This window comes from Balaenoptera acutorostrata, chromosome 4 (genome assembly GCF_949987535.1).
Source record: "Balaenoptera acutorostrata chromosome 4, mBalAcu1.1, whole genome shotgun sequence".
In the NCBI taxonomy this organism is placed as follows: domain Eukaryota; kingdom Metazoa; phylum Chordata; class Mammalia; order Artiodactyla; family Balaenopteridae; genus Balaenoptera; species Balaenoptera acutorostrata.
This window is the reverse complement of record NC_080067.1, coordinates 12,278,437-12,305,655: the sequence shown is the minus strand read 5'-3', so window position 1 is coordinate 12,305,655 and position 27,219 is coordinate 12,278,437. Positions and strand designations below refer to the sequence as shown.

The 27,219-nt window shown below is 40.8% G+C and overlaps 1 protein-coding gene across 1 annotated transcript in view; it reads right to left on the bottom strand.

Annotated features, from left to right (window-relative positions):
- The window catches only part of COL6A5 (collagen type VI alpha 5 chain), a 111,592-nt gene that overhangs the window by 60,693 nt on the left and 23,680 nt on the right, over positions 1-27,219 (bottom strand). Inside the window, exons 6-19 of the mRNA XM_007166984.2 lie at positions 18,697-19,272; positions 15,489-16,064; positions 13,455-13,795; positions 13,261-13,342; positions 10,649-10,791; positions 9,966-10,058; positions 7,223-7,276; positions 5,266-5,337; positions 4,918-4,944; positions 4,761-4,805; positions 4,621-4,674; positions 2,685-2,747; positions 1,981-2,046; positions 1,499-1,552 (exon numbers count right to left, since the gene is read on the bottom strand). Of these exons, the coding sequence (XP_007167046.2) occupies positions 1,499-1,552; positions 1,981-2,046; positions 2,685-2,747; positions 4,621-4,674; positions 4,761-4,805; positions 4,918-4,944; positions 5,266-5,337; positions 7,223-7,276; positions 9,966-10,058; positions 10,649-10,791; positions 13,261-13,342; positions 13,455-13,795; positions 15,489-16,064; positions 18,697-19,272 (2,246 nt within the window). The remainder of the gene's footprint in view (positions 1-1,498; positions 1,553-1,980; positions 2,047-2,684; positions 2,748-4,620; positions 4,675-4,760; positions 4,806-4,917; positions 4,945-5,265; positions 5,338-7,222; positions 7,277-9,965; positions 10,059-10,648; positions 10,792-13,260; positions 13,343-13,454; positions 13,796-15,488; positions 16,065-18,696; positions 19,273-27,219) is intronic.

The following is a 27,219-nucleotide window of genomic DNA, read 5'->3' as shown; positions in this document are numbered from 1 at the left end:
GAAATTCTGTCATGTGGGAGGAGATGTCTTAGGTTTGCTTGTGTTTTTAGAATTTGTCATCCATTTAAGATCCTCTGACCATCATAGAGAATTCTAGCCTTCACTGGAAAGGTGAAGGAGGGTGTAGAAAAGCCATTGTTTTATATCCATCCATGTTGATTTGTTTAATTACAAAGGAGAAGATGGGCAGGAAAGTGGGTGAGAATGGGGGAGGGAGGCTGAGAGCCTCCTGTCCATGGAGTGACTTAAACTCATTGGCTGGTTTGTCCAAGTAATAATCCCCTACCCCACCCCACTATTTTTTAAAAGTGCCTGATTAATGATGACAGTTATAAAGCTATTTCAAACTAAAAGTATTTTCTCTTAAACCAACAAAACTACATATTTGTCTTTAAATTTTATAGCATTTAGTTCATCTTGCTGCTCTCCTGCTTCCTCTGATTAATTGTAATTCTCTTGTATGGAGAGGAGGGCAAAGTCCCAAAGAATTTCACCAGAAGCACTGGGAGGCCTAAGCCATCCAACTGCAGACCCTTTCCCTTAAGAACTATGAGTCAAGATAAACAAAGGCAAGAGGAACTAAAACGTACATCCACTATCTCTCCCAGAGGGAGAGGCAATCAGCCACAGCTTTCAAAGTGGTGAGACGATTCCAGGTTTGTGACAGAAAAGGAAGCCAAGTATTTTCAGTGTCCTCGTGAACAAAACTCAGGGCCAAATCTACATTTGGACATTATTCTCTTTTGAGAATAATGAGTACATGATGAAAGGGTTTCTAACACATTATAAATATCCTCTCTAACTTTGGTAGTCCACAAAGGGAAAAGTGATTTCTTGGTTGTTCCTTAAAAAGAAGCAGAAATCCAACATTTCTGTTTTAAGCTTGATATCACATGGGATGCTGTAAAATTACCACAGCATCTTCAGGTTGCCACCGGTTTGGCCCTAATCGCCAATGTTTTGGTTTATTCAGGAAGAATTTATCTGTGATTCTTCTTTCCTTTGGTGACATATGAGGAGGAAGAGAGCACATTTACCTATTTCTTAATATTCTACAGAAGCTCAAAGATGCTAAGCTACTGGAGGAAGGTTTTTATGTGAAAGTCACTGGCTCTCTTCAAAGACATTTAAAAGTTTCTGGAAGGTGGAAAGGGAAAGGCAGACTGTCACAGTGGTTCTCAACCAGAGGCAATTTGCCCCACCACCACATCCCGCATTACTCTCGACTACATTTGGCAAGATCTGCAGGCATTTTTGGACATCACAACTGGGGAGGAGTGGGTGCTACTGACATCTAATGAGTAGAGACCAGGGATGCTGCAAAACATCCTATAATGCACAGGCTAGCCCATCACAACAAAGAATGACCTGGCCCCAAATGACAACAGTGGCAGTATATCTGCCCTGGATCAGCTAACTGCAGTGACACATATTCTGAATGCCTCTTGGCATCTCCAGGTGATAAGGAGGGGAAATAAATGTCCACGGAAATACTTACCCTGCTCCCTCTGGAACTAGGACTGCCTTGTGTACCTTTCGGGCCGGTTCTACCCTAGAAACACAATTGTTCCCCCAAGATCATAAGGCAAAAGATTCTGAGTAAATGACAGAGACATCAGCATAAAAATCTCAAGCACTATTAAAACAGAACAAATGTGTCATGCCAGAATGTTTCTGCATATTAACCCTATTGGGTATATATCCATTAAAGAGGAAAATGGTATAGCAACACGCACTGCTAATGACCAATTTCCCCATATAATATCACCTGCTAGAAACTTAATAACTTTGCCTATAGAGGTGTAACCTACTACAGGCATACCTTATTTTAAGAAAATAAGGCTCTCTTAAATGGGAACTTAGGGGTGATTGTTAGAAAAACTGTTATGTATTTTACTAAATTAATTTAGACTTTAGGAAAGCCTCAGCTCGATAACAGAATTAATCAACTCAACATATATGTAAAATAGATCCAATTACTTGTCTTCCTTGTTTTCCTTTGGAGCCCTTTTGTCCTTTGATGTTATTGCTTTGTCCTGGATTACCCTAGAGGAAGATTTTAAAAGTACTTTAGAATAAGAAATATCAGTTGTTTTTTTTTTTTCTCAAAATGGTACAATATTAAGAACTAAACTAATTTGGGTTAAGTAATGAGAGGTGTGAGAAAATTCTCCATATTTGAAACTCACAAATTAAAAAAAAAATGAAACAATATTTCTCCAAGTCTGAAGGAGGCTTAGTGATAAATGAAGAATTAAAAGAGTGCTTGCTGAAGCTATGGCGAATTTTCCCTTCTCTGTACTGGCAGCTTCACTGATGCACTCATCCAAACATGCTTATGCCAGTCTCTCAAAGGTGTAGTAAGATTCCCCTATAATCGAGTCTTCAAATAGGGAATCAATAAGGTTAGAAAACCAATAAGCAAAATTATGGAAATTTCATTCCCAAAGGAACTTGAAAGTCTCAAGATACATAAGGATGAATAAGATGGTATTTTCGTTCCCATCTCTGAATTTTTGACATAATCAGCCCAAATCAGATGCAGGTTTTCCCCAAACCAATAAGCCTCAGTCAACACCTACCACCACTTCCCAAGACATGCCTTTGCCTACAGGTTAGCAGGAGACACAAGAAGTGTGGAGTAAACTACACAATTCAGAGCCACTTGGGCCCCAGTAACTTACAGTATCCCCTGGGAAGCCCTTCTCCCCATATCCCCCAGGAGGGCCTCTGGAACCTGGGCTGCCCTGAAAAAAATAAAATGAGCTTCTGAGTTAGCTTGTAGGAGGGTGTTAAAATGTCATGGGTCGTGGTGTTTGGAGGGGAGAAAATCAATCAGATAAAATGATCCATGTTCCTCTAACCCAGCCAGATTCCCTTTGACCTCTCAAGCAGTACAAGGTCCAGTTTTAAGCCTATAGTCAGGATTATTTATAAAAAGGCTGGGAAAAGGGAAAACTTCTTATGGTCTAGCAGAGTACTGGCCAGCAGAACTTTCTGCAGAGATGGAAATGTTCTCCATCTGCACTGTCCAATATGGTAGCCACTGGCCATAGTTGGCTGTCGAGCACGTGAAATGCGGCTAGTACAATTGAGAGTAGAATTTTTCATTTTAGTTAATTTGAATTTACTGGTCACATATTGCTAGTGGGTATCGTATTGGACATCCCAGCCAGTCTAGCAACTTCTGACATCTGTAATTAAATTGTCCACTGGAAACCACCACTGGGATGTTCCATTGTCACCTCAAACTCAACTGTTCCCAACTAAACTTGCCCAAGCTGGGATCCTTGCAGGCACTTTGACTGGCTTCTCATTCCCTGCTCCTCTGGCTACCTGGAGATCTGATATCCCGGAGTCAGAACTAGGGTGAGAAAAACAAGGTACCTAGGGTGCAAAATTTAGGCAGGCACTCACGCTTTGCTTCACTCTGAGAAAGAGTGCTTCCTTAAATTTTGCACACTAGGTCCTCACTCCAGCCTGGACCCTGTTACAGCATTCATGGGTCTTGTGTCTGTTGCTTTACTTGAAGTCTTCATCACTTCTCACCTTGATTATTACAGATCTGCCTCTCATATTTGCCTTGCCTCTATGTCATCCCCAATGTATCCTCCACACTACTGTCACGGAATATTTCTAAAGTGCAAATTCAATTGTGACCTCCCTACTTAAAATTTTCCTAAGGGTCCCCATTCCTTAATGGCTAAAATCCAGACTCCTCCTCCTTGGCTCACCAGTGCATTCACCAGCTCTTCCCACCCGCTCTTGAACCTCACCTCCCTCCACCTGTACCCTAAAGCTCACACAAAGCAGAACAACTTGCAGGGTCCCCAAGCCTACATGTCTTTGCTTATGCTGTTCCCTCTGTCTGGACTGCCCTTTCTCCACATCTTACTAATTCCTATTCATCTTCAGCTCAGAGATAATTTCCTCCGGGAAGGTTTCCTGCACTCCCTCCCCACCCTGCAGAGTTTGGTGCCCTTCTCTGGGCTCCCACCTAGTTACCTATAACATGACCCCAACCACACACTGTGTCATCATTAGCTATTGATATGTCTGTCTCTCCAACTACACCGGGGGATCCTTGAAGACAAGGACAGTGTGGTTCATCTCTGAGTCGTTAGCACATAACTTAGTGCCTGACAAATGCCAGGTATTCAGAAGTATTTGATAAATAAGTGAATCAGAACATAAAAGGAGAGCCGCTTGGAACCAAGGAGGCACACATTGATGAGTGTCAAAATGAATTGAAAATAAAAAAATGTTTCTCTGTGATTTGCTACACCAAGGCCACCAAAATAATTTTGTCTCTTTCTCTTGCTTTTTATTTTTTTCTGATACAATAAAGAGAAGAGGTAAGCTGCTAACAGGCAAATGCATTCATTTGCAGACTTCTGAAAAACATGCTCATAGAAGATCCTTGCAAGTCTTGAATCTTTCTAGCTGGAAATTCTTGAAAACTGCATAGTTACCCACTTGCCCCAAATGGGGATGTAGCATCTATTCGGTGGTAATAGGCTTCATTGCTCTCAACTTTATTCCTCATAACTTGTGACACACAACAATTAAGACCATCTCTAACACCAAATTCTCCTTCTTTGATGTAATGAAAAGTGTTACCTGGGATCCTGGATCACCCTTTTCTCCTTTTTTCCCAGGAAGTCCATGAAAGCCCTAAAAGAAGACAAGGCAAAATTTCCCATTAAAGAAATACATCAAACTCATGATGATTTCATGGTACTTGAAGAAAAATGGCTTACCTCTTCCCCATCGAGTCCATCAATCCCATCGTCTCCATGTTCTCCCTGAAAGACAAAGATGGGCAGCAATCAGGTCAAGGGAGATCTCTGCCACGTGCTTATCAGTAAACTAAGTCCATTAGGAAGTGAAATTTGACTGAAGAAGTAACTACAGTACCTTATATCCAGCAGATCCTTTGGCTCCCTGTAAAAGATTAAATATCTCTCACTGGCATGTCAAGGAGAATGTGGATTCGCAGTCTGTTGAGGCAGGAAGGGGCTGCCTCCGTTAAGAGAGTGATTTTGTATTTCTTTAGTTGCTTCTGGGTTTCCAACGACAAAGAGGTTATAGGTGGAATTTAATAATGCTCAAAATTTCTTGAGATGACTAAATAGACTTCCTCTGCAGAAGAGGAAACTAACATGTAATTGGAGAAAGGGAAAGTGGGGGGGGGATGGAAGAGAGAACACAGAAGAAGGAGGAGATGGAGAGGATGCCATAGAGAATTTAAAATACAATATTTACCTTTCGACCCCGCTCCCCTGGACATCCTGCAATCCCTCTGTTTCCTTGGGGTCCAGTGTCTCCTTGTCTTCCCTAAGAAAAGGTACCCAAACAGGTATCCAAAGTGACTCTTTTGCCAGAAGCTGCCAACTGTTTACTTTTCAAGAGTGAAGCCAGAGCAGCTGGGCACTCTGAGCTCTAGACAAAGCAAACTCTCCTGCAAATTCATTAATTAACTCTGTTTTTCCCCTCGATTCAAGCATTTTCCCTTCAGGGCTTCCTTACAGATCCAAGATCACACAAAGGTGTGGGATGGGCTCAGTTGCTTCCCTGCCCTTATCAGAAAGCACAGCCAAATGTTTGAAGTCACTTCACTTCACAGCCACACTCCCAATGCTCGACTGATACCTGTTGGCCCTAACATCTTGCCCAGGCCCTAACGCTGGCCTGGAAAACTCAGATTTGCTCACGGCAGAGAAGCAAGTTTGTGCCAGGGGACAAGAACTGAGTAGAAGCAGTTGATAGGAAATGACACTGCCCCAAGCCAGTGCTCATGGGAAGGACCACCAGGCTAAAGATCCCCAAAGTTAGAGCATCCACACAGGGAAGAGCACTCAAGGTCAATGACATGTGCTTCTCCCATTAGTCTGCCTTCTCCCAGGAAATATTTAAATACAGGCAAGGGCTAGAGTAAAATGAGTCTCAAGAGAAGAACGATATTGTATTTCCTGAGAGCAGGAACCCCCAACTGTCTCTTTTCCCATTGTGTCCCTGGTGCCTGGCTCAGATCTGTGTGCACAGAAGGTGCTAATGGTTTGCTGTGTGGATAAATACTCATCTAGCAATGAACTTAGTTCTTCCTTTCCTGGTAGGTGAGGGGAGAGGTGATTTTCCTTTTCCTGCTTTGCTTTCTTTATTCTGAGGATTGTTCCCAGTAAAAGCAGGAGGCCTCACCTATGGCCACAGTTGCTGAGAGCCAGCTGTGGGCTCACAGTCAGGCATTGGGTGACACTCTTCCCCTCACTCAAACCCTGGCTGGCTCAGTGGGCTCCATGACCCCTCTGCAGGTACAGGGTGGATAAACTACAGTCTTAGAGGAATTTATAAGTGTTTACAGATGAGGAAACTGAGGGTCAAGAAGTTACATACCTTGTTAAGGTTTCACATCTAGGTCAGCCCTTGACTGTCTGACTTGGGAGCCTATACTTTTATTTATTTATTTATTTATTTATTTATTTTCAGATCTCAAAAATGATTTTACTATTCTTTTTTTTTTGAATTTTAGAATTTTATTTATTTTTTTATACAGCAGGTTCTTATTAGTTATCCATTTTATACATATTAGTGTATATATGTCAATCCCAATCTGGGAGCCTATACTTTTAATCACAACTTGCTGTGCAGATAAGGATTCTAAGGGGATGGAGATGCAGGCTGGATGCCTCCTAAGCTTTTCTTATCCCAATGGAGCCACCTAAGTGGTTTCAGTTCCTCCAAATCCATTTTTATAATTTGGTGAACCAAGTGAGAGCTCTGGTTTGGGGGTCAAAGATTGAGATTCGAAAACCACATGTGGCGTGGGACCACGACACCATGTTTAGGGGGTGCTTTGCCGTCTTCTATTTCCATGTCAGAAGCACTGGGCTGCAGGTCCAGAGAGAGCCCCTAACGGATAACCCAGTTTCACCCTGTGCAGGGGCAATAAAGAGGATGTCCAGCTCCCTGCCACCCACAAAAAAGTGCCAGGCAAAATGTAGGTAAGCCTGCTCCCTCCTTCTCCCAAAAAGTAGGTTTAGCAAGTGCCTCATGATTAAGACAAGGAAAAGGAAAAAATAAAAGAAAAGCAACCCATTCCCCCTCCCCCCAAACTACAAAAAATATATAAACAAAACCCCATTATCCCTTCTGGAAAATAAAGCTTTTTTTATGAAAAAAGTAAATCAGTAAGTATGGTGGGCAGTGGGTCACAAAAACTTACAGGGTCTCCTTCCTCTCCACTGTGTCCTCTGCTGCCTTTCAGACCTGGAAAACCCTGGGAGGAAAGAGAGAAAATTCGATTTTAGTCATCTTCCATCAACTCAAACTTGTTACATTAGGCATTTTAGGCAAGACCCTCCTCCAACCTGGTTGTGGTTTTTGCAGGTGTGGCTGTGAGTGTGAAGAGAGTCAGACAAGTTCTGGGGCTGGCTTTTGTCCTTGTTATTGGCTCTGAAGCCCTCTGCGGAGGTGGCCTCCTGATGCCTACAGGAGGCTGAGTTTGGAACCCAGTGCAGCTCAGGGCTTCAGGGTCAGCCCTGTGCCTGGGGGGGGGGGGGGGGGGGGCGTTGCATGGAGGACAGTGGTGGCCACCAGGACCCTTTCAGCAGGCAAACTGATAACATTTCCAAAGAGATCATTTTACTTTCTTCTGCTTTTTTGAGAGCTCAAAAAAGAATAAGCCCTTCTCCAACAACGAGGTTATGCATATTTAAGTTGCTATCATCTCTCCCTCTACGTTTAACTGCCTCGTGGTTTATTTTTGGCAAGGATTTCCTTTAAGGTTTGCTTTCCTCACCCTCTAACACAGGTCCGCACTGTCTGCTCAGTATATTGGGGAGTTTTGCTCTTGGAATAGATTTCTATTACCAAGCAACATAATAATAGAGGAAACTATGCTAAACAAAACACTGTCACTTAGTAAAAAGTCAAGGGGAGGGATAAATTAGGAGTTTGGGATTAACATATACACACTACTGTGTATAAAATAGATAAACAACAAGGACCTAAAGGGAGGTCCTTGATCAATTATCCTTTCACAAGGATGGACAATGCAGCACTCAGGAGCAAGAATCGTGTTTGAGCTCTTAAAATAAAATAGACCAGACTCCTTTTCATTGTGATATCTAAAATGCATTTGAAAAAGTGAATAAAAGTAAATAAAATAGAAAGGTACAGCTTAATTATTACAAAGTGAACATCTGTGTCATCACCACCCAGGCCAAGAAATAGGACATGGCTGGTACCCAGACACAGTAGCTACCCCAATCACAAACAATTCCCCACCCCTCCCCTGGAAACACACTCCTGCTTTTATGATAATATTTCCCGGACTTTAAAAAAAAAAAAACTTCACTACTTAATCATTCATCCCTAGACACTATGGGTTAGTCTTGCCTCCTTTCAAACTTTTTATAAATGAAATCATACCATACATACTTTTCTGTGTTTTGTTTTTTTTTGGCCATTACTGTGTTTGTAAAATTTATCCCTGTTGTTATGTGTAGTCGTAGTTCATTCATTTTCACTACCTTAGAGCATTCTACTGAATTAAAATACCGTGATATATTTATCTATACTATTGCTGTGTAATTGATCTTTCATAATCTTTCTTGAAGGGCTATTAATCTGCAGTGCTATGTTCTTTTTGCAGTTCAATCACCTATCATTGCTGATGAAGCACAACTTTCCCCACCATTTCTAACACCTCTTGCTGCCTTTCAAACTGTCTAACGTGCACCACCTAGAGGGGTGGGATAGGGAGGGTGGGAGGGAGGGAGACACAAGAGGGAAGAGATATGGGAACATATGTATATGTATAACTGATTCACTTTGTTATAAAGCAGAAACTAACACACCATTGTAAAGCAATTATACTCCAATAAAGATGTTAAAAAAAAAGACTTTAAAAAAAATTTAAAAAAGCAGTTTCACGTGAATTAAAGAGAAAAGAAACCTCAAGGAATGATTAAACATAAAAAAAAAAGTATAAATTGCAAAGCCAAGGAGCAACACCACTAAGGATACATAAGAGAAAAGGGAGTCATTCTTAATAGTAGCATCAAAAGTGAGCCTTCTGAACCCTCTTACACTGTTGGTGGGAATGGAAATTGGTGCAGCCACTATGGAAAACAGCATGGAGGTTCCTCAAAAAACTAAAAATAGAGTTGCCATATGATTCTGCAATCCCACTCCTGGGCATATATTTGAAAATATTCTAATTCAAAAAGACACATGCACCCCAATGTTCACAGCAGCACTATTCCCAATAGCCAAGACATGGAAGCAACCAAAAAGCCCATCAACAGAGGAGTGGATAAAGAATATGTGGTATATTTATACAATGGAATATTACTCAGCCATAAAAAGATGAAATAATGCCATTTGCAGCAACATGGATGGACCCAGAGATTATCATACCAAGTGAAGTAACTCAGACAAAGACAAATATCATATATCACTTATACGTGGAATCTAAGAAATGATACAAATGAACTTATTTACAAAACAGAAATAGACTCAGACATAGAAAACAAACTTATACTACTAAAGGGGAAGGAGGGAAGGGATAAATTAAGAGTTTGGGATTAGTTTATACACACTACTATGTATAACATAGAGAAACAACAAGGTCCTACTATATAGTACAGGGAACTATATTCAATATCTCATGATAAACCATAATGGAAAAGAATATGAAAAAGAATGTGTATATATGTATAACTGAATCACTTTGCTGTATTGTAGAAATTAACACAACATTGTAAATTAATACTTCAATAAAATATGTTTTTTAAAAATGTGAGCCCTTCTGATCTGGCTCCTACACCATAGAAGTCACACAAATGGCCCAAAGTAATTACATCAGCATCAAGCAAAAGTTGCAAACCCAACTACTCAATCTCAGCTCCACCTACACCAAATGAAAGCCCGTTAGGTAAAAGCATGTCACAACTGAATGGCACCTTTAAGGTTTGTGGTCCTTGGATCCCTTGAGGTCCTGGAGTCCGTGAACACTTGCAAAACGTACAGCAGCAAGTCCTCTCTGCAATGTTTCCCTGGAAAAAAGAAAAAATGAGTGAGCAACTATGGTGAGGAACTTCATCACATAAGAACTGAATTGACATAAATCATAATTCACCACCTACAGCCTGTCCTCTCTCATTGGGTGAGGGGCTGCAGAGAATAAGAGGTGTTTTTTGACTTAACCCTGAAGAGAGAGCACCAGATCAGCAACTGCACTGGTGACATACCTTTTCTAAGGAAATGACCTCTATTTATAGAAGGGGCACTCACCACACAGATGGCCACAGGCCAAGTGTGCACAAGACTGGTTGGTTCCTAGTTGACAGCTCTTGTTTCCTGGGATTTCTGCAGCATAAACTGTTGGGGGCTTTTGATTTGATTAGGGGTTGGTTGGATTTTAGCTTCCTATGCATTCATTTGGCGAGATGACAAAGGATGAAAGGGCATGGAGAAGCAAAAAACAATGCTCTGGGCTTTCACACTTTTTCATATGCTAAAGACCATGTAACTGAATTTAGGGCAAACAAGGGAATCTTTGGAAATACTCAACAGGATTCCAATTCCAATTCCAATGTTCCCAGGGCATTTTGAATAATGGTTTTTTTTTTCTTCAGCAACTCACCAGATACTGTGATAACATATTGCCCAATTCTCTCATTCCAATGGTCAGGTGAGTCCTGTAATCAAATCCTTTTCCAAATTCAAAGCTGGAAAACTCATCATGAGAGGTTGAGTTTAGGGAAACCACCAGCAAAGCATCAAGTCCTAGGCAGTAAAAACAACAGATATAAAACCCCAGGAATTGTACACAGAAAAGAAGAAAAGTCCATTTTATTTCCATTCAGTGAAGAATCAGAAAGGGGGGAAAAATAAGAGAAAAGAGTGTTCTTGATACTGAAGAACCCAAAAGCGCTTTGCCTGCATCTTCAGTACACACATGAGGCACTGGTTCCTGACCTCGGCATGAAATCTAAGAAATCTTACAGAAAAACACTAGCAGAAAACTGTGTTTAATTCCTCACCACCAATCTCAATGCAGTTCTTGGGCATTTGAAAGCAATTTTTTAAGAAAGGTTATTGTCCATCTTCAGAGTTCTTCTGAATTTTCTTTTTAACATGGTAGTTAGTAACTTTTTTTTAATTTTTTTTTTCACCATTTTAAAAAATTGAAGTATAGTTAATTTACAATGTGTTAGTTTCAGGGGCACAGCAGAGTCATTCAGTTATATATTATATATAACAGAATATATATATATTTTTTTTCCATTATAGGTTATTATAAGATATTGAATATAGTTCAATATCTGTGCTATACAGTAAGTCCTTGTTGTTCATCTATTTTATACATAGTTGTATGTATGTGTTAATCTCAAACTCCTAATTTATCTCCCCCACCACTATCCCCTTTGATAACCATAAGTTTGTTTTCTATGTCTGTGAGTCTATTTGTGTTTTGTAAATAAGTTCATTTGTATCATTTTTTTAGATTCCGCATAAAAGTGATATCATATGATATTTGTATTTCTTTGTCTGATCTCCTTCACTTAGTATGATAATCCATCCATGTTGCTGCAAATAGCATTATTTCATTCTTTTTGTGGCTGAGTACTATTCCATTGCATATATGTACCACATCTTCTTTATCCATTTAACTGTTGATGGACATTTAGGTTGTTTCCATGTCTTGGCTATTGTAAATAGTGCTGCTATGAACTATGAATTTTTCTGAATGTAAATTAATTACATTAACTTGTAAATTAATTACAAAATTTGTAAATAGAGTGTAAATAGCTCTCAAATCATCTACACTGCCAAACACCCTGGGAGCTGGGTGGGCCCTGGAAGCTTGAGGAAAGCCCAGGGTGATTCCAGTCTCAGCTGAACTCCTGGCCATACACAGGAATTCATTTATTCACCCATTCACCCACTCATTAATTCATTTGTTGGTCCATTTACTCTTTCCCTCCTTTCATTAAACAAATATTTGCTTATTAGGAGTCTATTATGTATTAATCATTGTAGCAGGGAGAGGGTCAGGATGCTACAAAAGTCTGAAGAAGAAGCTCCTAACTCGGTTTTGGAAGGTCACACAAGGTTTCTGTGAAGAACTGATGTCTAGACTGATACTAAAGGGTGAATGGAAGTTGGTCAAGGGAAAGAACCAGAGAAGGGAGGTGGTGAGAAGAACTTGGGGGAAGCTGAGAGTGGGGAGAGTACCAGGCAGAAGGAAAGAGGACATGCAAGGGTGGGGAGGGTGAGGTTGAAAAGGATATTGGAGGGAGAATGGAAAAAGTTCTGATGCTGGAACAGAGTGTGAGCAGCAAGGTAAAGCTGAGTGGGAAGTGGGGCCAGATCCTGTAAAGCCTCACAGGCTGTATGAAGGAATTTGATATTCTAAGAACAGTGGGAATGTATACTAGGGATTCAAGAAGGGAGGGTGACACAACCAGGACATTTATGGCCCCTGGGAGTTTCCATGGAAGCTGAACACTGGAAGCCATGAGGGCTACACCAAGGAAGCCTCCAATAACATGCCCCACTTGCCAGTCACCTGCCTGCCTCCTGTCTCTGTATGTGACTCTCCACTTCTGCACTTAGCTCCCAGCTCTTCTGAAACTATGACATGGACAGGGGAGGTATAGTGAGAAGTGCTTTTCAAAATCCATGTTGCAATCTTTCCCATGGAAAATCAGACACAATAGGAAGTGTCTTAGGTTCCCTAGAAGCAGAATCTGAGGGAGGAATCTGTGTGTAAGTGGCTTACAGAGGGAGAGAGAGAAGCAGGAAAGGGAAGGGGAGGTTGTGAGCAAGGATGTGTCTCAGTAAAGTCCTCACCTGGGTCTGATTCCTGAGGGTCCCTGGAGTGTAGGCTGTATCAGAGTTGACCCACTTCAGGCAAGAGTGCTGGGTTTCTGTTTCCCTCTGCAATAATTACCCCTGCTCCCATCCCTCAGGTAGGATGTATGACCCCAACCCCCATTCCAAGCATCAGGTCACTGTTGGGGTCAGTCAAGGGCACACATCTATAGAAGGTCACAGGTATAAGAACTTGGCTGTAGCGTTTGCAGCATTTGGGGGATAAGTGGGCAGCTGGTCAAGGGGGTTTGGGCAGGACACCAGCAGCAGTTGCTTCAAGTGGCCAGGCAAATCCCAAGTTCCAGAGCACCCTAGTAGGTACAGACTTGTTCAGCAGATTCCATGCTTCATCATTTACTTTTTCAATTTCAACTTTACCTGCTTCTCTGAGTCTGTCCGATTTATCTTCAAGCATTATTTTGCTTTCACCCCCAAGACCATCTGAAAAGATGAGTAATACCTAGAGAAAGAGGAAAGCATAGAATGGGATGACATGATAACAAAACATATAACTGGGAGGGAGAAACCAATACAAGAGCATGGAGATGGGAGCTAGAATGTGACACGGATACCTGTCCTCGGGATGCAGACGTATCCTTAAACGTGTCCCACATGGACTGCAGGAACTGTGCATTCAGGTGAGTTGGCCCGTTGACGGTGACTTGCAGTAGGCTGTCAAATATTGTTTCCTGGTAGATTTGGAACTTGGCAGGGAAATTCTGGTCACTGTTCACCTTAAAGGCCACGCTCACTTGTACCTCTGCGCCTGCCCCGCAGCTCACACCCCTGAGGGAGGCAATGTCCTCTAAGATGCCTGGGAGGTATGATTCCAGCCGGGGGTGGCCATGGAACAATGGCTGCCCCAGCAGGTGAGTGGAAATGTCGAAGCTGACCACTATGTCCAGAAAGCAGTCTGGAGAACAAGGGAAATAAGGCCAAATTAATGAGCAGACAGGAGCAAGGAAGGGCAGACAGGGCAGGAAAAGGGGAAGCAGTCATGGTCTAGGGCTGGAGGGTCTCTAGGACCCAAAAGTGTCCAAGAAGGAAAATACTGTAGCACAGGTTCACCCTCACCCTCCCTGCCCTTGCATGTCCCATTCAAATGTTACATGTTTCAGTAACTGTTTGAAGTCTAATCATGGTTTAGTCTTATTCTCAGTGGCTGGCCTCATGTGTGTGTGTGTGTGCGTGCATGCATATTTTCTTCTTTTAATGATGACATTATGATTCATATAATTATAACATATTAAATATTTGAATTGTTCTTAGAGTTTATTTAATCCAGAGGCCACTAACTCAGATGGCGGCAAAGGCCAGGAGGGTAATGTCAACGAGTCAAGTGGGCAGGGAATGAGAAAATGAACGCAGAGCAACGACCCATCTGTTCACCGTTCAGTTCCAGCTGAGAGTAGCCATGTGGGAAACAGGGCCTAATGTGGTTACGTTGTCTGATTTTTCAAAAAGAAACCTGAAATCTGCATTTTAATGCAATATCTCCAGTTTGTAAAAGTTATCAATTAATTAAGAAGCTATCAACACCAAATAGGACAAACCCAATTCAGCTACAAGTTGCCACTTGGTCACCTCTGACCCTGTCCAGTTGCTCATTTTACACACTAGGAGATGGTCATGCATGGAGGTTGCTGCTGCTGAACCACAGTGGGAACCCTGGTGTTCTGATTCCAGTCTCGGGCTCCTCCACCACTGTCATCTGCCCCCAGTGAGCACCCCAATGGAGAGCTTGGAAAAACCAATGCGTTTTGTAAAAGAAGTCGCTTCCATCATAACGAGTCTAGAAACAGAAGCACCCTGGGGAATTTCTGCCTGTTGTGCAAATTCCACAAAATATTAACCTTCACTGTTGTTCTGTCCTCCCAACTCCCAGCTCCAAGTGTACAGAACCTGAGTCCCACATGGCAACTCTCAGCTGGAGCTGAAGAATGACATCGTCATCAGGTGAGCCATGGCTCTGCGTTCATTTTCTTCACTCCCTACCCACTTGACTCACTTCCATGACCCACCCGACCTTTGTAGCCATCAGCATTGGTAAACTCTGGAAATTAAATAATCCCCAAGGACAATTCAACTCTTTACTATGTTATGATTATATGAATGCCATCATTCAAAGAAGAAAATGTACGAGATGTGTGCTGACACATCTGACACAGATGGACAACATACACACACACACACACACACACACTGAATCCCTTACAAGATGGTTTAACAAAGTTAAAATAGGAAAATGTCCAATCGGCAAATGCTTATTTTACTTAATTCCTGTGGGATGCAGGGCATTGCTCTAGGACTTCCAGAAGCAGAGAGGGTAGAAATAAGCTGAGTTCCAGGTGTTAGAGGAGCATAACCACTGGATTACACTGGGGGTCAGGGATGACCAGGGGACACAACTCAGGGCCTTCTCCGGCCTCTGCACCCTTTCCCCTGTCTCTGAGGGAGGCTGACCGATCTCAATTTCTGGAAACAGAAGAGGTGTCTATTCTCACCGCACACGTGTTCTGCTGGACTCGCCCACAGACACCTTAGGAAATGGACAACTGGGAAGCTGCAATCAAATAATAACAAAGAAAGAGCAAGGGAGCACTCACTGGTTTTCCCGCAACTCTGGCAGATTTCACGGACCATTCTTTTTTTCACATCCACATTCTTTAGTTTATCAAAGTCTTTAAAAGTGATGATTTTTTCAGAATTGCCCGTTATTGACAGAAGCTGTTCCTTATAAACATCTCCTATGCCCAAAGCCAGAATGCAAATGCCATCTTCTCTCAGGGTCTTCACTGCTTCTGCCACATCATAGCGGGGACCCCCAGATGTGATAACCACCAAAGTCTGAGGGACACCAGCCTTCCTTCTCCCACCAGCGGATTGCTCAAACTTAACGCTCACTTGTTTCAGGGCCAAGTCCATTCGCGGAAGCCCGTTGCTCTTCGTGATAGTTTGAATTCGAGACTTCCACTGGGTTTTAGTCAGAGAGTTTTGCAACTCAATAATTTCTTGGTAATGACTCCCAAATTGTGCTATCCCAATTTTCATCCTTTGAGACTGAATGTCAAAATTATCAATTAAGTCTGACAAGAAAGTTGTCATGGTAACAAAGTCTGAATCAGATACCATGTCAGAGCCATCACAAAAGAAAATCACATCGGCTTCTTGAATGTTACAGACTGCAGTTGAAAAAATAAATCAGTTACTGTCCTTGTGAATCATTCCAAATTTTCCCTTTGCTCAAATATTTAAATTGCTTTACTAAATCCTCACATTCATGGCAAATTGAGATAAGGTAACAGACGAGAGAACCACTATAGGCCCTCAAAGAGAAGAAAAAATAGTGGGGAGGAGAAAGCTAATAGACTTTGTTTCAAATTTTAATTATTTACATGATTCATTTGAAAGGACACTGAACACTACTCTGAGAAAGAAAGTAAGACGTTTGACTAGGTTGAATATATTCATTAAAAGGTCATTACAAAGGCTTGAAATCCCTTCAACATACCCATACTGGAATGTTCACCCAAGCCAAGTACCACTGTACTATTATTAGTAATCCTGTTACTATTAATGCTACCATTTTACATTTGTGTTGAAAATTATCATTTTAAAAACCTGTTTAGCATACAATAATGGTTAATATTCATGACCACCTTATGAGGAATTATTCTGTTTGTTAGGTAGAGAAATGGAATTCAGAGGTTAAGTAAGTTGCCTCAGAATACCCAATTACTATGCAGAGGACTGGTACCTAGGTCCTTTTTATCCTTAAATCCAGCACTTTTTTATATTACAAATTGTTTTAATAATATCATAACCCAAATATTAAAATTTCATGGACAAGTGTTAATAAACAGGGTACAGGGTCATCTCCCTGAAGTCCAGTGTGAAATGGTCCATAACCAAGGGATGATGCTCGGTTCCCTTCAAATGCAAAGGCTGGGATGGGGCAGCACTAAAGTGATCACGGAAGGTAACTGAGATGACGGAGCATGCATTGCTGACTTCTACTGCCTGTTCTGCCTTCCTCTCTTTCTTTCACAGCTGTGCCTCCCTAATAAAATTCTTGCATCCCAAACTCCATCTCAGCATCTACCTCCAAAAAGACAGGTGTGGAAGATGAGAAGAAAGCAGTCCCCATATTCCTAGGAAAAGACTGTAGTCCTAGTAATGTCCTAGATTTGGTGAGGACCCAGTGATAAACAAGAGCCCAAGCCTGCCCAAGGAGCTTGTAGTCTTGTGATGGGTACAGATAAGGAAACAGCAAGTATGTGTTAAGTGCTACCACTAGGAGAAATAGAAGGTGCAGGAGTTGAGGGACACGGTTGGGACACTGCCGGGTGCTGGGTCAGGAAACTGGCAAATAAAGGCTGGATGTGACAGATAAGCTAGGTGCAGCCAAGGGAAGTGGCAGGCTGGTGTGTTCGCGGTGGGTGGAATGATGCATGCAAAGATGGAGGAATTTCAGGATGATGGGAGATACTGTGAAATGGGGGGCAAGAGGTGAGGTGGGAGATGTCAGCAGGGGCTACGTGGATCTCAGGAGTTTAGGAACTGTAACCTGTGAGCAGATCAGTGACACAACGCAGTGTGTATCAGAAAGATCACTCCGTGCTAAGGATGGTCTGGAAGGCAGCAGGACAGATGGCAAGGGTGAGAGTCTAGGGAAGGACCAGACAGGTGCAAGAATTGAGCTGGCCCCACTCCCTTGGGAAAAGTCATGTTTTTCTTAAAGATGATACCATTATTCAGTATCTGAAACCAAGAAGATGTATTTATTGCTTACTTAAGTAAAGTAGAGCTGTGGAGGGCAGAAGTAGTTTCACACAGCCCAGCAAATGCTGGTCCGACACAGGATATGGGGGGAGGTTTTGTTTGGGGTTGGACTATTTCACAGAGATGAGAGTGAGTTAATGTCAGTTGTAAAAACATGATTTCTGTTGGATACAAAAGCAGGTTTCAAACTAGTAGAGAGGAAGGAAGGGAGGAGGAAAGGAAAAAGAGAAGGAAGTCAGAAGAAAGGAGGGAAGAGGAAAGAAGAAAGGAAGTTAGCTGGTTGATTGATGCATCTGCCATGTCGGGAGGCCTAGACTAATATCTGGCCAGGATTCCAGCCTTCCAAGGAGGCACAGAGATCTCCTAGATGACTTGTCAATAACTGCTGCTTTGAGGTCAGGTGACAAATCTCACCCTTTCCTCACTCAGATGTGATGCCTCCAGCCCCTCCTGCCCCGGGGTATCTCATGGATCAGCTTTGGCCCTTCCCTCCTGGTTCCTAGCAGCCAGTCTCTATTACCCCATTCCTGGCCTTTATCCGGAAAAGCTCACTATACCACTTGGACTTCCAATGGCCCTACAGGATGCTGACAATCTCATTTAGAGGGCCCTGGAACTTTGAAGACAAAAGTCTATCTGTTTAAACCATGAAACTCTCCACTTGAGTTTGGCCTGAAACTGATACCGAGTAGTTGCACTTGGGGTCATTAAGCAAATGGGCAGCTGTGAAATGAGGAAAGGTGAATATGGCCCTAAGAAGAGTCCTTTCTGCCAAGAAAAAGGAAACAGGGAGGCCAGATAGCAAGGACTGCTTCTGAAACCTTCTTGTATAATGTCTTCAGTATGGTGGCAAAGGACCTTTAGGCTCTTGCTTAATCAATAATGCATTTCTTTCAGAAATGAGAAAACTGGTAGCCTGAGCAGAGAAATGTTCATCCTGTGACACCCAGGTAATGGGAAGCCAAGTTATCATTTATTTTTTGTGTAAACTTGTATTGCTATCCCTGTAGAAACTTTAACAGCCCAACTTACCCTCTTGTGCATTGGTACACATACTATCTTGCAGAGGCAGGTAAATATCTTTCAGTTTGTTGAAATTACTGACGTGGATAGTATAGTTTTTATTCCCCGCCATAGTCTCCAGTTCTTCTTGTTCGGCCTTTCCTACACCCACTGCATAGATGATGATGCCTTTGGCTCTTAATTTCGAAGCCACGTCACTGAGCTGATTTCGGTCATGGGATACCCCATCTGTGATGATGATCAGCATCTGCTTCACGTTTTGCTTGAGACGGCTGCCATGTTCCTCCATGAACAGGTTGTTTGCATGCTTCAGAGCCCTGGCAGTGAAGGTATTCCCTCCCGTGCCCCTGGGCCTCCTCAGATGCTCAATGATGGCTGATCTGTTTGAGTACGTATTGAGGTAGAAGAGAACCTCAGGATGATCCGAGTATCTGAGCGCTCCAAACTGAACTCTGTCCGGGCCAACATCCGATTTCTTCACCAAATGGATAGTGACGTTGATCATGCTTTCTTGGTCTTGGGGCAGGATGCTGCCTGAATGGTCCAGCACAAACACAACGTCTAACTGTCTAATACTTTTACAATCTGAAAGGAGAAGAGAGCAGGCATCACAAACTTTCTGCAGTGTGATCTGCACAGACAGACTAGAAGGGAAGCCAACTACGTTTGCCACGTCCCTCCCACGTGCCAGATACTGCACTTCACTTAGGTACTGTTGCCATTTTAAAGAGAAGGAAGCTGAGGGCTGAGAGATGTACAACTTGCCCACATCATGATTCCAAGGACACTGGCATCCTTATCTATGTAACTCCGTGATCAGATTGGTGCTCCTCATGCCTCCCGACTCTATTCTGCTAAATTTCATCGGGTCGTGCAACACCTTTTGCTAAGCAGGCTTTCAACTGGAAGGGAATGTCAGAAGGTAATTCAATGTAGTATAGTGGTGAGACACAACTAATGTTTGCCAGACTGGCCTGTAGTTTTGAAAGGGGCAGGGGCTCAGTGGATAAACTGGGAGTTTCATCCTGCTCCTTCAGGCTCCAGCTGTCTCCTCATCTTCTAGTAGATAAACTTTCCCATGTGCACCATGCCTCTTTGTATTTATATGTATTCCTTCCCCTGACTTCTCAAATTGGAACCCAGAAAAGCCCACGTAGGGGGAGAGCTAAGTCTCCTGTCACCTCACCCCAGCCCCAAGCCCTCTTCCACGTTAGAAGCCAAGCAACCACTCTGGCTCAGTCTCCAAAGTGTGAGCTTGTTTCCACTCTTTTCCTTCCCTAAGTAACTTAAGCACATGCTTCCCAAAGGTTCACCCTCCACCTGCCTATCTTACCTCCAATCCTTATTTCTGGCAATGAGGCCTCAAAATTTCAAGTCTCATCCACTGTGGATGAGCCCAGGCTATGTCAGAAAAACAACCCAGTGTGATTTGGTGACTAAACATAACTTGATAAATATTTATGAGTTGACTTGATAAATATTTATGAATTGATCTAATGTATGAGTCAGCTAAAACTTCACCTCATGCTATAGACAGGGTCTCCACAAACATTACATTTCTCAAAATGAAGAAAGGCCAGAAAGAACCCTTTGGATTTCAAAGGTGGGGCTGTGGCCTTAAGGTAAGCCTTTCTTAGAATGTCTCCACAATCCCAAGAATTTGGGAATCACTGCCATTATTGGAGGAAGAAAAAAAAATTCCAGTTAAGCTGTTCCAAGAGAAATCTTAGAGCTATTGCCTAAAGCTCAGAGTTTATACTAAGACATCTTATTTGTTAACTTTCTGAAATTTTGAAACACATAATCCTGAAGAACAAAGTCCAGAGGAGGCCTCTGTTGCCAGAGGAACAATATACAATTACTAATGCTTCGGTTTGTTCCCTTAGTTGTATCCAAAACACAGATAACAACAGCATGTGGTAGATTTTTTTTTTTTTTTTTTTTTTTTTTTTTTATTTTTACAAGAGATAGATAGACTGACACCAAGCATTGTACATGGATGACCACAACAAAAGCAACAATGATTGCAATTACCAAACATGAAACACACTTATACTATGTCATAACATTGACATTCAGTCCAGTAATCCTCCACTGTAACAGCTCCTTTACTTTGCAGTGAAAATTGATTTGTATATTCTTTTCCTCTGAGTCCTTGTGGGATTTTTTTTTTTTAATTCAGACAGAAAGTCACAAAAATTATACTCATCCTCATCAGTTCACTCAGTCCCATGTAATTAATTTCTTTTTTTTCATCTTGATCTTTTGTTAGCACTTTTATGAGTTCATCAGTTTTTCATTAGAGTTCTGAAAATGCTTATTCATTCAGTTCAGCAGTACAGTCAGTTACCAGAAACCTGTACTTGTCAGAGTCTTTTCCATGAATTTCTTGAAGATGAAACTCTTTTATAGGAACATATTTGCAAAATCATCAGAGTACACCCAGAACTGTCTGTAAATGACAAAAGACTTAAAAATGACCATGGTTAAAGATTTGATGAAAGTTCATAATAATGCAGTTGACAAGAAAATTAGTTATTTCTGAGATATACATTTTAAAGTAATAACTAGGATTATTACTTATAACATTATACCAGAACATATAAGATTTTTAGACGTTTCCTGTAATGTCTGAAACATTTATATTAACATATTTCCATACATATTTCCATACAAATACAAATATAAGATTTTTAGAAATTTCATGTAATGTCTGAAACATTTATATTAACATATTTCCATACATATTTCCATACAAATACAAATATAAGATTTTTAGAAATTTCATGTAATGTCTGAAACATTTATATTAACATATTTCCATACATATTTCCATACAAATACAAATATAAGATTTTTAGAAATTTCATGTAATGTCTGAAACATTTATATTAACATATTTCCATACATATTTCCATACAAATACAAATATAAGATTTTTAGAAATTTCATGTACTGTCTGAAACATTTATATTAACATATTTCCATACATATTTCCATACAAATACAAATATAAGATTTTTAGAAATTTCATGTAATGTCTGAAACATTTATATTAACATATTTCCATACAAATAACCCAATGAAAGTTTAGTATTAGTTGTTTTGTTTGTTTTTTTATACTGCAGGTTCTTATTAGGCATCAGTTTTATACACATCCGTGTATACATGTCAATCCCAATCGCCCAATTCAGCACATCACCATCCCCACCTCATCGCAGTTTTCCCCCCTTGGTGTCCATATGTCCATTCTCTACATCTGTGTCTCAACTTCTGCCCTGCAAACTGGCTCATCTGTACCGTTTTTCTACGTTCCACATACATGCATTAACATACGATATTTGTTTTTCTCTTTCTGACTTACTTCACTCTGTATGACAGTCTCTAGATCCATCCACTTCTCAACAAATGACTCAATTTCGTTCCTTTTTATGGCTGAATAATATTCCATCGTATATATGTACCACAACTTCTTTATCCATTCGTCTGTTGATGGGCATTTAGGTTGCTTCCATGACCTGGCTATTGTAAATAGTGCTGCAATGAACATTCGGGTGCACGTGTCTTTTTGAATTACGGTTTTCTCTGGGTATATGCCCAGTAGTGGGATTGCTGGGTCATATGGTAATTCTATTTTTAGTTTTTTAAGGAACCTCCATATTGTTCTCCATAGTGGCTGTATCAATTTACATTCCCACCAACAGTGCAAGAGGGTTCCCTTTTCTCCACACCCTCTCCAGCATTTGTTGTTTGTAGATTTTCTGATGATGCCCATTCTAACAGGAGTGAGGTGATACCTCATTGTAGTTTTGATTTGCATTTCTCTAATAATTAGTGATGTTGAGCATCTTTTCATGTGCTTCGTGGCCGTCTGTATGTCTTCTTTGGAGAAATGTCTATTTAGGTCTTCTGCCCATTTTTGGATTGGGGTGTTTGTTTCTTTGATATTGAGCTGAATGAGCTGTTTATATATTTTGGAGATTAATCCTTTGTCCGTTGATTCATTTGCAAATATTTTCTCCCATTCTGAGGGTTGTCTTTTGGTCTTGTTTATGGTTTCCTTTGCTGTGCAAAAGCTTTGAAGTTTCATTAGGTCCCACTTGTTTATTTTTGTTTTTATTTCCATTACTCTAGGAGGTGGATCGAAAAAGATCTTGCTGTGATTTATGTCAAAGAGTGTTCTTCCTATGTTTTCCTCTAAGAGTTTTATAGTGTCCAGTCTTATATTTAGGTCTCTAATCCATTTTGAGTTTATTTTTGTGTATGGTGTTAGGGAGTATTCTAATTTCATTCTTTTACATGTGGCTGTCCAGTTTTCCCAGCACCACTTATTGAAGAGACTGTCTTTTCTCCATTGTATATCTTTGCCTCCTTTGTCATAGATTAGTTGACCATAGGTGCGTGGGTTAATCTCTGGGCTTTCTATCTTGTTCCATTGATCTATGTTTCTGTTTTTGTGCCAGTACCATATTGTCTTGATTACTGTAGCTTTGTAGTATAGTCTGAAGTCAGGGAGTCTGATTCCTCCAGCTCCATTTTTTTGCCTCAAGACTGCTTTGGCTATTCGGGGTCTTTTGTGTCTCCATACAAATTTTAAGATGATTTGTTCTAGCTCCGTAAAAAATGCCCTTGGTAATTTGATAGGGATTGCATTGAATCTGTAGATTGCTTTGGGTAGTATACTCATTTTCACAATGTTGATTCTTCCAATCCAAGAACATGGTATATCTCTCCATCTGTTGGTATCATCTTTAATTTCTTTCATCAGTGTCTTATAGTTTTCTGCATACAGGTCTTTTGTCTCCCTAGGTAGGTTTATTCCTAGGTATTTTATTCTTTTTGTTGCAATGGTAAATGGGAGTGTTTCCATAATTTCTCTTTCAGATTTTTCATCATTAGTGTATAGGAATGCAAGAGATTTCTGTGCATTAATTTTGTAACCTGCAACTTTACCATATTCATTAATTAGCTCTAGCAGTTTTCTGGTGGCAGTTTTAGGATTCTCTATGTATAGTATCATGTCATCCGCAAACAGTGACAGTTTTACTTCTTCTTTTCCAATTTGTATTCCTTTTATTTCTTTTTCTTCTCTGATTGCCGTGGCTAGGACTTCCAGAACTATGTTGAATAATAGTGGTGAGAGTGGACATCCTTGTCTCGTTCCTGATCTTAGAGGAAATGCTTTCAGTTTTTCACCATTGAGAATGATGTTTGCTGTGGGTTTGTCATATATGGCCTTTATTATGTTGAGGTAGGTTCCCTCTATGCCCACTTTCTGGAGAGTTTTTATCATAAATGGGTGTTGAATTTTGTCAAAAGCTTTTTCTGCATCTATTGAGATGATCATATGGTTTTTCTTCTTCAATTTGTTAATATGCTGTATCACATTGATTGATTTGCGTATATTGAAGAATCCTTGCATCCCTGGGATAAATCCCACTTGATCGTGGTGTATGATCCTTTTAATGTGTTGTTGGATTCTGTTTGCTAGTATTTTGTTGAGGATTTTTGCATCTATATTCATCAGTGATATTGGTCTGTAATTTTCTTTTTTTGTAGTGTCTTTGTCTGGTTTTGGTATCAGGGTGATGGTGGCCTCATAGAATGAGTTTGGGAGAGTTCCTTCCTCTGCAATTTTTTGGAAGAGTTTGAGAAGGATGGGTGTTAGCTCTTCTCTAAATGTTTGATAGAATTCACCTGTGAAGCCATCTGGTCCTGGACTTTTGTTTGTTGGAAGATTTTTAATCACAGTTTCAATTTCATTACTTGTGATTGGTCTGTTGATATTTTCTGTTTCTTCCTGGTTCAGTCTTGGAAGGTTATACCTTTCTAAGAATTTGTCCATTTCTTCCAGGTTGTCCATTTTATTGGCATAAAGTTGCTTGTAGTAGTCTCTTAGGATGTTTTGTATTTCTGCGGTGTCTGTTGTAACTTCTCCTTTTTCATTTCTGATTTTATTGATTTGAGTCCTCTCCCTCTTTTTCTTGATGAGTCTGGCTAATGGCTTATCAATTTTGTTTATCTTCTCAAAGAACCAACTTTTAGTTTTATTGATCTTTGCTATTGTTTTCTTTGTTTCTATTTCATTTATTTCTGCTCTGATCTTTATGATTTCTTTCCTTCTGCTAACTTTGGGTTTTGTTTGTTCTTCTTTCTCTAGTTTCTTTAGGTGTAAAGTTAGATTGTTTACTTGAGATTTTTCTTGTTTCTTTAGGTAGGCTTGTATAGCTATAAACTTCCCTCTTAGAACCGCTTTTGCTGCATCCCATAGGTTTTGGGTCGTCGTGTTTTCATTGTCATTTGTCTCTAGGTATTTTTTTATTTCCTGTTTGATTTCTTCAGTGATCTCTTGGTTATTTAGTAACGTATTGTTTAGCCTCCATGTGTTTGTCTTTTTTACGTTTTTTTCCCTGTAATTCATTTCTAATCTCATAGCGTTGTGGTCAGAAAAGATGCTTGATATGATTTCAATTTTCTTAAATTTACTGAGGCTTGATTTGTGACCCAAGATGTGATCTATCCTGGAGAATGTTCCGTGTGCACTTGAGAAGAACGTGTAATCTGCCGTTTTTGGATGGAATGTCCTATATATATCAATTAAATCTATCTGGTCTATTGTGTCATTTAAAGCTTCTGTTTCCTTATTTATTTTCATTTTGGATGATCTGTCCATTGGTGTAAGTGAGGTGTTAAAGTCCCCCACTATTATTGTGTTACTGTCGATTTCCTCTTTTATAGCTGTTAGCAGTTGCCTTATGTATTGAGGTGCTCCTATGTTGGGTGCATATATATTTATAATTGTTATATCTTCTTCTTGGATTGATCCCTGGATCATTATGTAGTGTCCTTCCTTGTCTCTTGTAACATTCTTTATTTTAAAGTCTATTTTATCTGATATGAGTATAGCTACTCCAGCTTTCTTTTGATTTCCATTTGCATGGAATATCTTTTTCCATCCCCTCACTTTCAGTCTGTATGTGTCCCTAGGTCTGAAGTGGGTCTCTTGTAGACAGCATATATATGGGTCTTGTTTTTGTATCCATTCAGCCAGTCTATGTCTTTTGGTTGGGGCATTTAATCCATTCACGTTTAAGGTAATTATCGATATGTATGTTCCTATGACCATTTTCTTAATTGTTTTGGGTTTGTTTTTGTAGGTCCTTTTCTTCTCTTGTGTTTCCCACTTAGAGAAGTTCCTTTAGCATTTGTTGTAGAGCTGGTTTGGTGGTGCTGAATTCTCTTAGCTTTTGCTTGTCTGTAAAGCTTTTGATTTCTCCATCAAATCTAAATGAGATCCTTGCTGGGTAGAGTAATCTTGGTTGTAGGTTCTTCCCTTTCATCACTTTAAGTATTTCATGCCACTCCCTTCTGGCTTGCAGAGTTTCTGCTGAGAAATCAGCTGTTAACCTTATGGGGGTTCCCTTGTATGTTATCTGTCGTTTTTCCCTTGCTGCTTTCAATAATTTTTCTTTGTCTTTAATTTTTGCCACTTTGATTACTATGTGTCTCGGCGTGTTTCTCCTTGGGTTTATTCTGTATGGGACTCTCTGCGCTTCCTGGACTTGGGTGGCTATTTCCTTTCCCATGTTAGGGAAGTTTTCGATTATAATCTCTTCAAATATTTTCTCTGGTCCTTTCTCTCTCTCTTCTCCTTCTGGGACCCCTATAATGCGAATGTTGTTGCGTTTAATGTTGTCCCAGAGGTCTCTTAGGCTGTCTTCATTTCTTTTTATTCTTTTTTCTTTAGTCTGTTCCGCAGCAGTGAATTCCACCATTCTGTCTTCCAGGTCACTTATCCGTTCTTCTGCCTCAGTTATTCTGCTATTGATTCCTTCTAGTGTAGTTTTCATTTCAGTTATTGTATTGGTCATCTCTGTTTGTTTGTTCTTTAATTCTTCTAGGTCTTTGTTAATCATTTCTTGCATCTTCTCAATCTTTGCCTCCATTCTTATTCCGAGGTCCTGGATCATCTTCACTATCATTATTCTGAATTCTTTTTCTGGAAGGTTGCCTATCTCCACTTCATTTAGTTGTTTTTCTGGGGTTTTTTCTTGTTCCTTCATCTGGTACATAGCCCTCTGCCTTTTCATCTTCTCTGTCTTTCTGTAACTGTGGTTTTTGGTCCACCGGCTGCAGGATTGTAGTTTTTCTTGCTTCTGTTGTCTGCCCTCTGATGGTTGAGGCTATCTAAGAGGCTTGATGGGAGGCTCTGGTGGTGGGTAGAGATGACTGTTGCTGTGGCGGTCAGAGCTCAGTAAAACCTTAATCCACTTGACTGTTGATGGGTGGGGCTGGGTTCCCTCCCTGTTGCTGTGGCGATCAGAGCCCAGTAAAACCTTAATCCACTTGACTGTTGATGGGTGGGGCTGGGTTCCCTCCCTGTTGGTTGTTTTGCCTGAGGCAACCCAACACTGGAGCCTACCCGTGCTCTTTGGTGGGGTTAATGGCAGACTCTGGGAGGGCTCACGCCAAGGAGAACTTCCCAGGACCTCTGCTGCCAGTGTCCTTATCCCCACGGTGAAACAGAGCCAC